We start from the raw sequence: 15,130 nt of genomic DNA, 5'->3' as shown, positions 1-15,130 counted from the left end.
ACAACACTGGCATCTTCAGAGAGCTGGATATCAACCCCAATCACACAAAAGGACTTCAGGTGGTGGCACGTAAGGAAAACAAATTTCTGCAATAGATGCAAAGAAGAACCAATGTGGTTTGTTTTCTGTGACAATCTGATTTCCATATCCTCGCTTCTGGAACTCTTCCATGATTGTGACTCAGGTAATAATTCAAAGTACAACAAGCAAGTTCCTAGGAAATTTATTTGAAAAACTAATTTCCTATAGGACTAAACAAATCTTTCCCAACAATTAAAAAAAAACAAAAACCCAAAACCCCAAATAAACAAACAGCAACAAAGAAAAACCTTTTCTTGTGCCTCTGCTTGTTTTTAATTTGTTCTCAAAAAAACCAAAAACAAAAAAGCCCCAAGCAAACACACACACCCAAGGTAGAGGAGGGATAGCAAAAGTGAAAATTCCCCACACAAATGGACGACTGCTCTGAGAAGTCAGTGAAGACCACTATGGCTCCCTTGCAGAGTGGAGCGTGGGCTGGCACAAGTCCAAGGAAGGACAGGCTTCTGGGAGCCCGCCCCAAGGGCCTCCGTCTACTCTAATTCTTTAACAAGAAACCTCGGCTGAGTCTGCACTTGCAGGAGGGGCATGCATACTCGTAGAGCTGTAAATGGCCTCATCCAGCAGGTACCGTGAGGCAGAGTCTCTCAGGACTTGAGGGAGTAGACTCCTACCCTCCCTCGAGAGGAGAGGGGGTGCCCTCAGTCTCACCAGGTGCAGGGGTTTAATGAAGAAAATAAGAGAGCAACTCCATCATCTCTAGTTTCTTCAGGTTCTAAAATGATGTAATTTTACAGGTGCAGGGAAAGACCTATTGCTGATAAGGTCTGTTCTAGCTCTGTCCTTGAGGCATTCCCCAAGTTCCTCCAGGCCTTTTTTTAATTTTTTTTTTTTTTTTTTTTTAAATCTAACAGCAGTTACAGAACCTTACAGAGCTCTCATGGGAGCACATATTTTGCAAACAACATTTGGATCCTCAAAGCATTAGGGAACAGAAACCTCAGACAAATTAAACATGCAGAGATACAGATCAGCAAGCCCCAATTCTAACTGGGGTCTGCCCCTCTCCAGAGGCCTTGCTCCAGGCACAGGTGAGATGGCATCATTCCGAGCCTCAGGCATTCACGTGGTACCCCAGGACCTTGTGTGTGATGAAAGCCGCTGAACACAAAGCTGACAAGCTTCTGAATGGTAAGTTGTCACAGGGGTAGTTCACCAGCTCTGAAGGAAAGACTGGAAATCCTTAGGATACATGGTGCACCCTACTAAATTCTGCTTCATGTAGACCCTCAGCTATTCCACATACCTGTTCTTAAATATTTCTTCAATATCTTCTACCTCCTTGGTGGAAAAGCTGAAGCCACTTTATTTGCATGAAGCCCCAGCTGCAATCTACCAGCTTCTAGAAGGGGCCAATTAAGGATACGGGAGAAGACAATGGTGGTAAAGGCAGTCCCTCCAGAGAACAAACTCCAGACTACACTGAAGACTGGTAAGACCAATGGCTCCAGATCAGGATCAGCCCACAGTCAAAGCTGGGCTGTGTGTCTCTATAAATCAAAATTTACTGTTCCACAGCCATGCTCCTTCATTTCATACTGTCTAGGGCTGCCAATGCTATAATGGAAGAGCTGAGGATTTGCAACAGGGACCACGTGTTCCACAAGGCTGAACGTGTTGACCATCTGTGCTTCTACAGAAGTTTGCTGTTCCCTGCCCTAGATCACCAACACGCTCCTAACAGACAAGAACAAACCTCCTCATGTACCCAGGGCTGGTTATCTTTAATAAAACTGGCGTCTTCTCTAGGACCATGAAATTTAGGAGAAAAAGATACAATTGATTTTTCATCTAAAAGTCGTAAGACTAAACAAGAAACTGTGCGGAGACTGGGGCATGAACTAAAGAGTGATTAGACCCAGGTTCTCACTGCTGTGTTGTTATCACTCTGTCAAGCATCTTGTAAAGAAAGTCTTTGTGTCGGCCATCTCAGACTGGGGGAGTGGGGAGACCAGGCACATTAAAACACTAGACTCTTGTTTTCCCTCTTCACGGACATATAACTCAGATCTGGGTGGATGGAGAATAATAAAGTATTATTGTGGAAATGATTCTGGATGAATATGCTCACATAATACAAAGTCTTGTTGAGGTGGTCTGTAACTTGCAAATGTTTGCAAATGAGTCTAGTTTGTTTTAATCATGGGGATAGTCACTTAATGATATCTGCCCATGCATTATTTTAGGGACTGAGTTCTCCCAAATGGGGCATTTTAACAACGTGTGTGTGTTGTGTGTGTGTGTGTAATTTGGGCAATTCTTGGAGGCATGTTTTGAGGTGCTGAGGAACGGAGAGAGACCCTCAGAGATGCCCAAAGATGCTCCTTGCCCCCCCGGGCAGCTCCCTGACCCACCTGAGTGCCCAGAGCCTGGATGTCATGCTCGAATGTGGTGTGCATTCTCTGTAAGGTCTCCACTGTGTTCTGATCTCTCCCAAGCTCCTCGGGGAGTTTCTTGTGTTTGTCCTGGATGCGCCCAAAGATCTCCTTGGCGTCGTGGTAAAACTTGTGCAGTTCATAGGAGGCGGCGAGAATCTGTGTTCTCGTGTCAATGAGCTCCAAGAGGTCAGCCCACGCTTCGTTGAGCCCGTCCTTCCATTCAGCGATGGTGGCAGCATCCGAATGCCCAGAGTTGATGAGTTCATCGGCCATGTGATTGACCGTGTCCACGCGCTCCTGCCCAATGTTCCCGGTGTCTCGGGCAAATTCCCGGAATCGTTCTTGTAACATCTGAAATGGAGATGAGTGTTTTAAAAAAAAAAAAAAAAAAAAAAAAAAATCAGTGAGACCACCGTGAACATTTTGTTTCTTGACTGCATGAACGTCCTCTGGAAAGAAACAAGTGGTATGCATGACTGAACAGGTTTTAGCTCTAAAAACTCAATCAGGCTTCCTTCTTGCTCTCTGTCGCAGAGCAAGGCCCTGCCTGGCTCCGTCTCCTTTCACTACTGGGGCAAAGGGCACAGAAGGTTAAACAACCTAAGTCAAAGTTGCCTGGTGATGAAAAAGCTGAACTAAAACCAAACCCCATGACCATGTGAGTCCAGGGCGTGAGATGTGCTCACAGATCAGGAGTCACGTGGCAGTCCATGCACAGTGTACACGACACGGCCGCCCCAGCCTGGCCCGCAGTACTTGCCGTCACGTGCTCGTAGTCCTGCCCCAGCTCGTGTGACCCTGCGACCACCTCTCTCTCGGCGATCCACTGCTCCAGGTCATCCACCTCCCGGTTGAGCTGGAAGAGCCTGTGCCTCTCATCCAGCTTGCCCCTCCGCTCCTCGGCGAGGTCTTTTAGGCCAGCATACAGCTTATCCACTTTGGACTGCCGCATGCTGATGCGCTCACTGCAAGAGGGGGAGAGGTGGGGAGGGGCGGCAGGAAGAGGACCTTAAATGCCACATTTTCTTCAGGGAAAAAACAAATCAGGTGGAAATGCTAAGAGCATGTTGCATAAAATTTCTTGAAGGAAACTTCTAGCTCACCTATTTAGCCTAAAAAGTAAAACTCTGGAATTTGACCTTGAGTAATTTTAGAGCCAACATGTAAACAGAACACAATCATTAAGGCTGAAGGCCATCCTGACTGTGATGACGGAGGGAGGGAGGAGAAACCCCAATTCTCTGCACTGCTGGCTCTGGAAGTCAGGATTTCCTTTGACGTTAAAAGTTAATGCGAAACCCAGGAGCCATCTTCCATTTTCCAGAGCCATGACGCCAAAAGGACAAATGCTATCCCTGTCTGGCACACATCTCCACCTTCTCTGGGGCGTGTGCTCTTTCCCGCCACTCCTGTCAAGTGGGTCCTGGGAGTGCTGCAACCCCTCCTTCCACTTCTCCCCAGGACTGTCTTGTAACAGGAAACCAAAGAGACAAGGACTTCTCACTTTCCCGGGAATCCTATCATGAATACATGAAGGACCCCCTACACCAACACGGCCACTGACTGCATCTTCAACTTGCCTTTGGTTGATGCACAAAGCCGATTCTTATTCCTGAGTTATAAAAGGCAGTTATACAGCAAGCCTAACGTAACTGCCTTCTGCTTAACTAATATGTGAGTGTGGTATAAGGCAGGGAAGTACCACACACACACCCCTCCTCTTCTTTATTCCCAAGGTGCTCCATGGACTTGATATGTGAGGAACTGCTATCCTCTTGCTCCTACTATTTTATAGGTCTGTGCATTCTTGCCTACCACTCCTCCTAAAACTAATCCTCACTTAACTAAAAACTGGATGACTTTCAACCCAAGGACAGGTTTTGATAACCCGTCTCTGTGCAAGTCAATCTGTACTTCTCACTAACACCATTTTTTAAGAGGGCCTTGGCTCAAAGGAGATATTTAACCCACAAGAGCAATTTCTTAATGTAAGAGTTCACCCTTCCCGTTCAGCACAGGCTTACTGGGTCTATTTTGCAGACACTTCCCGAAGATCTACATCACCAGTTAGTCGAGATGGATGCTGCCATTTCCATTTGCATGGGTCAGAGGAACAGACCCTCACATGGGGAGGAAGTGAGAGGCCAGTCTCATCGTGAAAACTACTCACCTTTCAGGATGGCTGTCAGCCACCAGGGCACGGCTGGTCTTGGAGAGCTGATGTACGGTCTCTGCATAGTCCTCCACGGCTTGTTCCAGAATCTGGTGCTTCTTTAACATGGAGACAGCACTCTGCTCATCCTGCAAAGAGGGGGAAGGTCACAACGACAGTCGTCCCCTCTGACCCAACACCATCATCAAGCAGGACCAGCTGATTTCACGATGGGCGGAAGGATTGTCAGAAAGAACAAAACCACAAGTGTGATATGGGCAGTGCAACACTGAAGCCTTTCAGGAGGGTAAACGTGGGAGGCCCTACGTAAGAGGAACACAAGGATTGCGCAGAATGAGATGCCTCTGAGATACAGGCTAAAGCCTGGGAAACCAAGTGTGCCCTGGCTGGCTGAGGCTCCTCACAGCCTAACACATACAGAGATGACAGCATCCTGCAACCCTAAGGACTTTTTTTTTTTTTTTTAAAGATTTTACTTATTTATTTGAGAAAGAGAGAGAGAACCCTAAGGACTTTTAAAGGGTCTCAAAAGCATCTTATGGGGGCGCCTCCTGGGTGGCTCAGTGGGTTAAGGCCTCTGCCTTCGGCTCAGGTCATGATCTCAGGGTCCTGGGATTGAGCCCCGCATCAGGCTCTCTGCTCAGCGGGGAGCCTGCTTCCTCCTCTCTCTCTGCCTTCCTCTCTGCCTACTTGTGATTTCTCTCTCTCCCTGTCAAATAAATAAATAAAATCTTAAAAAAAAAAAAAGCATCTTATAAGTTTAGGTAACTCTATTAACTAAAGAGAGCAAAAAGGTCTCTGGCAAATATCTATTAAAAAAAAAAGGGGCGCCTGGGTAGCTCAGTGGGCTGGGCCGCTGCCTTCAGCTCAGGTGGTGGTCCCAGGATCCTGGGATCGAGTCCTGCATCCGGCTCTCTGCTTCGGCGGGGAGCTTGCTTCCCCGCCCCGCCGCCCCCCTCCCCCCTGCCTACTTGTGCTCTCTGTCAAATAAATAAATAAAATCTTAAAAAAAAAAAAAAGTATAAACCCAGTCTTAATGACATACAGGGAGAGCTCAGACAGGAAGCTTCTGTGTTGGGGAAAACAGCTACAGATTCCAGTCACCTCAAGCCACCACAGTGTGCCCCATAACACTTGAAGCCAATGATGAAATGTTTCATGAAGACGCAGCCGCCAACAGAAAATAAGCTCGGGGCGGGAGTCTGAGGCTCTCTGGGGCAGCGCTGGAAACCTCTCTCACCTTGGCCTTCTCCTCAGACATCATGTACAGCTCCTGCTCGCTCATCCAGGCCTCTGCCTCAGCCGCGTCAAAGTAGTACTGCTGGGCCCTGTGTGCCTCCTCAAGCCGCCTGTGGCGCTTCTCGGTCTCCTCGATGAGGAGGCCCCACAGCTCCTTGAGATCAGCAAGCCTTCGCCGGATGGCCTCGGCATTGAGGCTGCTGCTGTCGGTGACAATGTTTTGGCTCCTCTCAAAGATGTCATCGATGCGAGGCTGGTGTCCCTGGATCTCTTTCTGGAGGGTCTGTGGGAGTGGAGGAAACAGGGCTCTCTCACATTCTCTGCCCTGTCATCTGGAGCAATTATTCATCAGACCGAGCTAGCCGAAGCAGAAATGCTTACCTGGTTTTTCTTTATTAACAGCTGCACGGTCTGGAGGTTGTGGCCGTGATCGGTGGAAGTTGCCAAAGGCATCCTCTCTCCAACCCACAACTGGAAAGAATTGTAAACTGAGGTGGTCAGGACTGCTCAAAAAGAACAAACGTATGATGCAAACAAGTGCAACGGAGGATCAGCAGGGTGGCCAGCCGGGAGAGAAGGTGTGTGCAATCCCAAGGCCAAGGGCTGCCTGAGGAGCCTGACCTTCTCCCCCATTACAAGGCAAGGGCTAATCTTTTAGACCATACTTCATCCTCACTGCTGGACTCGCTGTGAGTCCTCACTCTTAATTTATTTTTGAGACTACTATTCTAGGGGCAATAAAACCCTAGAACATCTTTAGAAAATCAAAGAAAACAATGGAGTTGCATTTTGTGTAAATACATAAAAGCATGGGTTTCGACAGTCCCGCTCACCAATGCAGCACAAAGTGAGTCTAATGAAGAAGTGAGCACACGGCTGAAGGCAGGAAAAGGGAGAAGGCCTATGGAAAGGCCCCTTGTGTAGTGAAGGTCTACTTACAATCTCGTCCTCCACGTCCCTGTTGAACTGATGGATCTCTTTGGAGGCCAGCAGGTTATGCTTTCTCTCGTTCAAGGGCTCCAGCAGTTCCATGAACTTGGTCTGTACGGTGAGGCGCTTGCTGTCTACCTCGTCAGTGCTCTTCCCCTCCTGACTCAGGGCCTGGGCCTGGCTCTGGAGCTCCTCGATCTCCTTCTTCCGCACCTCCATTTGGTTCTCCAGCATCTGAGGGGAGAAAACATCAAGTTTGTCACACCAGAGACACGGGTGACACACAATCCTATAAAATGTTTTGGGCACTGGCCAAAACGGAGATTTATATAGTGGAGAGTCTCAGAAAGGATTCTTAACAACTATCAAACTACCAATTAATCCCTTTCCAGGACTTCCTTTTTCTTTTTAAGTAGGCTCCACACTCAGTGTGGTACCCAACACAGGGCTTGAACTCCCAACCCTGAAATCAAGACTCGGATGCTTCACTGACTGAGCCACCCAGGCATCCCCTTTTCCAAGATTTTTAAACTAGAAACAATATTCAGGTTCATTCAGGAACTTAGAAAGTAACAAGAGAAAACCAGAAGTAATGACAGGAAAAGGACAGTCTTCATCTGCTTGTTTAGAAGCCATAACAATGTTGGAAACCCATATTACCATTAGGAAAAAAGTAACATCTTCAAGTTCTAGTTCTTTTAGGCAAAGAAAAGTTAATGTTCCCACCTTCTCTCAACTTCTTCAATTAGAAGCCTGATTATTTTTTTAAATACCAGATAATGAGGTGAAAACATGCTAATTGCTTATTTACAGAAGGAAAATGAGTGAAAGTGAAACCGGGGGAGGGGGTTCCTCACTCAGGGAACATCACACTGGCAACAGCACGTACTGATGGCTGAGAAACAGGTGGTCATGTCTAGGAATAAACGGACTCCTTTCTTATGTAGGGAAGTGAACAGCCACGAGAACAAAACTCCTTAATGTAGCCAAGTAACCATACCACTTAGCAAAGCGGTGCGTATCACTTTGAAGAAAAGGCCCTCGGCACTTGGCCAAGTGAGTGGTTCTAAGCACAACTGTGGGGCTGGGGACTTGGCCACACATCGCAAACCCAGCCAGGGAAGCCACTGGAAATTCTGCCACCACCCTGCTTTCTCAACTTCGTGGAAGCTGTTTTCTCGAAATTTGAAGTAAATTCATTTGCCTTTAGGATGCACTACCATGATGTCCCCAAAACAAGTAAATAAATTTCTTTTATTATCTAAAAAGTACCCTGACCAACAAAGATAACATGTACCTACTAGACATTACGCAGCAAAGTATGCCAACCTGATTACTTTCCCTCGTCTAAATTGCAGAAATGGATGAAGTGAGTATTTACTCAGCTGTTAATGGTATCTATCAACTAAGATGATGACAATAAAAGAAAGTATTCCCACGAACAGACACCCAATACTTCTAATATTATGTCTTTCCAGTTGATTCTAGCAATGTCCCATGTTGCTGTCAGGACAAACACACCCTCCACACAGAAGAACATGGTGGGCAACTTAAGACAATGAAGACGATGTCAACAAAACAGAAAAAGGCCCAAGTATGTGGCCGCCTTGTCCACTTGCCTGTTGCTTTTTAAGCAGGATGTTGACGCTGGTCAGGTCTTTGCCATAGTCGTCAGACTGAATCTGACTCTCCAGGCCGTGCAGCCATTTGTCCAGATCTGCACAGCTCTGGGTAAAAAGTTCAGCCTTGTTTGCATCAAAGAGCCGCTGGGCCTTGGTCTGGGTGGTGGATTCAAGGACTTCCCACATGTTATGTAAACCAGTGAGTTTCTCCTTCACCACAGCTTCCGTCTCGGGCTTTTCTGAAATGAGCTGCATTCCTTCCTGGAAAACATAAATAAACACAGTTTGCTAGGGAACAAAGGTCACTGTGAAAATTAACCTTAAGGTATTTAAGCTGGGATCTACCTATTCATCCAACATACAGAGCCTTTCCACATAGGCTACCACTGACTAAAATGGACAAGGGCCTAGTCTATGTACACGACATGGTTTTCAAGAGTCCAGCAAGAAATGACCGTGGCATGATGAAACAGTTTCATCTGGGGCAGCAGGAAAGTGCTCATGATGTCAGATTTCATCCTTTCCACTTGGCCCCCTAAGCCCCTAACATGTTACTTTTACCATTAAGAGTCTGAAACAAGGGGCACCTCAGTGGCTGCCTTTAGCTCAGGTCACGATCCCAGGGTCCTGGGATTGAGTCCTGCATTGGGCTCCCTGTTCGGCAGGGAGTCTCCTCCCTCTCCCTCTGTCGCTCCCCATGCATGTGAGCTCTCTCAAATAAATAAAATCTTAAAAAGTCTGAAACAATATAAAGTCTGAGAAAGAGAAGAGGGGAGGTGGGAAACTTCACTTTCATGTTCAGTTATGCTGCACAGAATCTCCCTGTGCCAAAATAACACATTTATTATAGTTATTATAGTTATTATAGTGCCTGGTCACCCAAAAAAAAAAAATTTGAGAGAACGTAAAATAATGTAGTATTTCTAAATTCTGTGCAAATCATCAGTCTCTTACAGTCCAGGACACATGACAGGATCAAGATAGTGGGGACTCTGTCCAGGCGGCTGGCAGCCCATCCCCCACAGGAGGTGAGAAACAAAACAGAAACCGAACAACCAGTACTCACTAAAAGACAAATCAAGCCTTCCGCACCATACCTGGTTGGGTTTCAGCTTTTCTCCCTTCTCCCCGGTCAAAGTCAGGAAGTGGGAGACGGACTGCTCCTTGCTATGTTAACACTTCTGCATGGGATCAGACAGGACTCAAAATGCAAGAGACTGTGCTATATAGGAGCTCACTTCCACCAGGGTCACTTTCATGCTATGGCCACACCACAGAAATAGGAGCCTCATCAAACACGTTAATTTCTCACCTTCTCAATTTTGTCAAGCCATTCTTTGTTGGATGCAAGTTCTGCCATAAATGCTTGATGTTTTAACCATTTACTGTGTAGATTTCTGGCTTCATCATAAGACATGTCCTGGGCGGTGAGCATCTTTTCATTGATCCAGAGAGATAGCTAGGAAAAACAAAAATCAGAATGTTTTCAGAGATTGTGATCACAGACATCAGCCTTTTTTCTGCCTGGGAAGAGTGGTATGTTATGTTGTACAATGCGTACTGCACGTTTCCATGTCAACAGACAACGAAATATTTACTTTACAACTCTGACCCGTCATGACAGGTTATCTCCATTGTGTGGAGACGTACCTGAGCCTTGCTCCAAAGTATGTATCTAACATTAAATCCAGAAGTACAAAAGCTCTCTGAGCCAGCTTTCAAAGTGTTTGGCACACGTAACCAGCCTTCCCCTCAGGGGCTTGTGTTTAAAATTCTGCTTTAACCAGTGCAAGTCACAATCTTCTTTCTCTTCCAAACACTTGTGCCAGCTATACCATGTTAATCATGATTAACTGCCTTTTACTCTGTTTGGTAATCTTTTTATTATTTTTTTCTATTATATATAAGAAAGACCAAACACAAAACCCCCACTCTGTTATCCCTCCCCCTTCCCTTCCCAGCGTATCTATGGGAATGCTACAAAGCATAAATAAGTTGCTCACTGTAGGGGTAAGGCAATGATGATGCCCTCCTTAAGTTTCCTTCAAAGTTTGAGTCACCTTTACCTCTTTTTCTATAGCCTCTACTTCTCTAAAGAGCCTTCCATTCAGACCAAGAACACTCACCAGGACTTGATTTTGAGATCCAACATGTCTCCTTGGATCTGAAGTCTGCAAAGGCTCACAAAGCCTGCCAGCTGCTGACAGATCTGAGAAGGGAGTTCTCTCATGAGGCCAAGGGTGGGAGTCAGCCCAGCCCCAGGCCCTGGACACACTTCCCTTGCTGGCTTTCATCCCAATTCACTCGGCTCCTTACTGCCTGTAGTTGGCCATGCCAGGTCCTAATTCCTACCCTGTACACAGTACTAACCCGGGAAGAGCTTTTTGTTTCTCCCCTAAAAGAAAGATACACAGAGGAATGCAGGATCAGCCCCGAATCAAAGGTCTTCAGAGACCAAGTCCCTTTCTCCAGTGTGACCATGAGAAGCCCACTTTTTACACCAGTCGCTGCCATAACAAATTTGCACCCCAAACCCTCCATGGTCCAATCTCCAACGTTAGAAATGGCACAGAGGGGGCGCCTGGGTGGCTCAGTGGGTTAAAGCCTGTCTTCGGCTCAGGTCATGATCTCAGGGTCCTGGGATCGAGCCGAGCATCGGGCTCTCTGCTCAGTGGGGAGCCTGCTTCTCACCCTCCTCTGCCTGCCTCTCTGCCTACTTGTGATCTCTGTCAAATAAATAAATAAAATCTTTAAAAAAAAAAAAAAAAGAAAAGAAAAAGAAATGGCACAGAGAACCAAGAGAACCTTCCCTCACAGGACCAACATTTTCAAGGCCATTCACTTACATCTGGGGCTGCTGCTAGGAAAGGCTTCCCCATAAACTTGTTTAAACAAAACAAAGTCTATTCTTTGAAAACGCTGTCAAGGAGGGTGATGCAGGTCACGGGAGCGTCTCTGGCTCCGAATATGGGCAAATCCCCAGGCACCATGTCTACCTTTCTCAGCACATTCACCCACCACGCAGGAGGAGGTGAGGGTGGAAAGCAAAAGGTAGTGAGATCTCTGTTGTCATTCTTTATTGAGGTGACAAATCAGTAAATCTTATACAGTCCTTTGTAAGCTAGGACCAGAGATTAATTACATAACAGTTGAGACACTAAACTTCCTACTTTAAAAGAATTATTTTTTTCCAGTTATTGGGGTAGCTAAAATCTGAATTACTATGGCCATTCATTCAGTCCAAGGGGGAAAGAGGTTAAAAGGAAGCCAAATGGTAAAGCTTCCCGTTTTCCACAGACACACAGATTAAACACAACAGAAGGCATTTATCCAAAGTGCAAAGGACATTCACATATTTTTGCTATTCATAACCACCTACCCAGAGAGATTAAAAAAAAATAAATAAGAGCTACATAAAAATCAGAGGCTTATAAACAAATCTGCTGTTTGCTGAACACATCGTCCTACAGATAAAGCACCCTGCGCTACAGCACAATGAAATGGAGCGATGGAACTTGCTAGTTCATCAGCCCTACATCAGCAGTCTGCTGTCTGAACCACAGTTATTATTCGTGGGCATTTGCAAAGGTCATTTAAGAATATACTCATTCTCTGCAGAAAAGAATATTGTGCAGATTGGAAAAGGATAGGAAAAATGCTTTGATCACTGACTCAAGCTCAGAGCAAAGCAATGGAATTCGCTATCCCTTGTGCCGCCCAAGTTTAGTTATACTGCCCTTCTAAAAAAAACCCTTCAGTTTCTGAGTGCAGTGTCCTTATAGCGTGAAGGAATAAAACAGAAAAGCAGTAACTTCTAAATCACTTTTCAGGAATTCACATTGAAATACCACTACCAAAACCATGATGTGCTTTTTAATCCCCATCTACAACTGGGAATAGGGGGGCCTCTGCAGTAAACGTCCCCATCCAGGCAGTGGTTACCGGGAGTGGCCACAAAGGCAGATCTCACAACCCGTGTCTGCTCTAGCCAAGGCACCCAAGGGGAAGGGACTGCGGAGACAACTCGGATTCCCTCCCAACTCTGGACAATACCCACAGCCAGCAATGGTCCTAAATCTGACCTCTGGGTGCTCTGAAGTTTCTCAAAACGTAAATTTTCAAATGCAAAGCTGGTCCATACACAAGCTCCACTCTCAGAGATCCTGGCTTATAAGGTACTTCTTAATTTAATTTTTTTTAGACAAAGAGTGGGGGGAGGAGGAGCAGAATGAGAGGGAGACTCTTAAGTAGAACCTGCGCCCAGTGTGGAGCCCGACTTGGGACACAATCTCATGACCCTGAAATCATGACCTGAGCTGAAATCAAGAGTCGGACGCTTAAAAAGGCTAGGAAAGGCTTCCTAGTATGAGGCTGAATGATGTAGAGCTCACAGCCAGAGACTACCACATTACCTCCCCTTTGCTTACACTTCCATACCAAGGGTCTGGAGCCTCCAAACCTGACCTATATTCCATCACTCCACAGAAACTCTACATGCTGATGTGGGAGAGATGGCACCCCCCAGCAGATCCTGTAGTTGTACTAACTTTTAATGTCAAGAAAAGAAAGGCGAAACCAGGAACACTTGGCAGAGCAGTCACAGAGACCTGCATGTCATTCCCAAGACGTACCAGGCCAGCCAAAACCTTTCTGTACATTTGAGGGGAAATCATGGCAGGACCGGGTCCTCAAGGCAAGCACAAAAGTCACTGGTGCATGGGAGGGACTGACTCCTTAAAACCAAGGGTGCTAATTTGGAACAAGTAGTAACAAAGATCTAATGACATAGTAAAATGATTTCCTCTGATTCCGCTATGAAGGACCATCAATTTATTTATTTTTTTAAAAAAGATTTTATTTATTTATTTGACAGACAGAACACAAGTAGGCAGAGAGGCAGGCAGAGAGAGAAGGGAGGAAGCAGGCTCCCTGCTGAGCAGAGAGCCCGAAGCGGGGCTCGATGCCAGGACGCTGGGATCATGACCTGAGCCGAAGGCAGCGGCTTTAACCCACTGAGCCACCCAGGCGCTCCAGGACCATCAATTTAAATCCACTTACTTTTCCCACACATTTCTTTCTTTTTTTTTTAAATAAAGATTTTATTTATTTATTCGACAGATAGGTATCACAAGTAGGTAGAGAGGCAGGCAGAGAGAGAGGAAGGGAAGCAGGCTCCCCGACAAGGAGAGAGCCTGATGCGGAGCTCGATCCCAGGACGCTGGGATCATGACCTGAGCCAAAGGCAGAGGCTTTAACCCACTGAGCCACCCAGGCACTCCAGGACCATCAATTTAAATCCACTTACTTTTCCCACACATTTCTTTCTTTTTTTTTTTTAATAAAGATTTTATTTATTTATTCGACAGATAGGTATCACAAGTAGGTAGAGAGGCAGGCAGAGAGAGAGGAAGGGAAGCAGGCTCCCCGACAAGGAGAGAGCCTGATGCGGAGCTCGATCCCAGGACCCTGGGATCATGACCTGAGCCAAAGGCAGAGGCTTTAACCCACTGAGCCACCCAGGGGACCCTCCCCACACATTTCTACTTAGGAATCCACACATATGTAAATGAAAAACAGGGAAACTACAACTGGGTTTCTCTCAAGGGTTCCTCTTGTCTCCTCATCTCCTGCTCATTTTCTGGCATTCTTTCCCCCAAATTTAGCCTAGGTTTTACCATGCTGAGTTTCATAGTTTCATAAATTTCACCTCATTCAACTTGCCTCTTTAGCAAGAGTGTGGAATCCTCTTGACTCTGTCCTCCCCTCAGGATGGCCTGAGGTTATAATGAGTCATCTGTGGTACTACAAGGGAACCATCAAGGGGCTATACTGGGAGCTCCAGTGTGTCGAAGGCAAAGCCCAGGCTGCAGATAGCTCCTGACCCTCCTTCCAGGACTAAGGAGTCACTGGGTATTCACTGTGGAACAACATGCAACCCTACACAGCTAACTTCAGATCCTATCACTCTCCTCTACATCCTGCCTGGGGGACACGAATATTTTTTTTAAAGACTTTTTTTAAAAAATTTTTATTTATTTGACAGAGAGAGATCACAAGTAGGCAGAGAAGCAGGCAGGCGGGGGGGGGGGGGAGCAGGCTCCCTGCTGAGCAAAAAGCCCAATGTGGGGCTCGATCCCAGGACCCTGAGATCATGACCTGAGCCAAAGGCAGAGGCTTAACCCACTGAGCCACCCAGGCGCCCCTCGAATTCCTCTTTAAATGAGCATCCTATCCAAATGGGTTATTAATGCTCAGTGTCACATGAAGAGGCACTCTGGTTTGCAGCTTGTCTGGCTCCAGGCAAATCCCCCACTGATCTAGATTCATCAGCATGGCACAGGAAGCTGACAGACCCTAACCTACAGAGCTCAGGGGCTTTCCTTCTGAAGCTTTAGCTGCTGGAGCATACTGCAAGATTCACAGTAAGACAGCAGATGAATGGACATGAAGGATCACTTGTCACACACGATCTAACATGACTTCTGTTAGGGCTACATTTCTTCTAACATGCAGCCATGTGTTTGCAGGCAAGGTGTTGTGATGATTTCAGTCCTGTTCTTCACACACAACCTAATCCTGTCCCCACACCAACCAAGGCCCCTCCCCCAAGGTCCGCGCAGCTTCATTTGGATATTCTTCATCCCGTTTCTGCCTCCGAGGGGATTTAACCCAAGAAACCAGAGACAACG

At 46.4% G+C, this 15,130-nt stretch overlaps 1 protein-coding gene across 2 annotated transcripts in view; it reads right to left on the bottom strand.

Annotated features, from left to right (window-relative positions):
* SPTBN1 (spectrin beta, non-erythrocytic 1) overlaps positions 1-15,130 on the bottom strand; it is a 195,932-nt gene that overhangs the window by 21,694 nt on the left and 159,108 nt on the right. For both annotated transcript variants that reach the window (XM_080812621.1, XM_080812622.1), the window contains 8 exons: positions 9,754-9,900; positions 8,439-8,702; positions 6,829-7,053; positions 6,271-6,360; positions 5,891-6,172; positions 4,648-4,778; positions 3,238-3,442; positions 2,454-2,828 (listed from right to left, as the gene is read on the bottom strand). In XM_080812621.1, coding sequence (XP_080668747.1) covers positions 2,454-2,828; positions 3,238-3,442; positions 4,648-4,778; positions 5,891-6,172; positions 6,271-6,360; positions 6,829-7,053; positions 8,439-8,702; positions 9,754-9,900 — 1,719 coding nt within the window. The remainder of the gene's footprint in view (positions 1-2,453; positions 2,829-3,237; positions 3,443-4,647; positions 4,779-5,890; positions 6,173-6,270; positions 6,361-6,828; positions 7,054-8,438; positions 8,703-9,753; positions 9,901-15,130) is intronic.

Source organism: Martes martes (genome assembly GCF_963455335.1).
Source record: "Martes martes genome assembly, chromosome: 9".
Taxonomy (NCBI): Eukaryota; Metazoa; Chordata; class Mammalia; order Carnivora; family Mustelidae; genus Martes; species Martes martes.
This window is presented reverse-complemented; position numbering and strand designations above follow the sequence as displayed.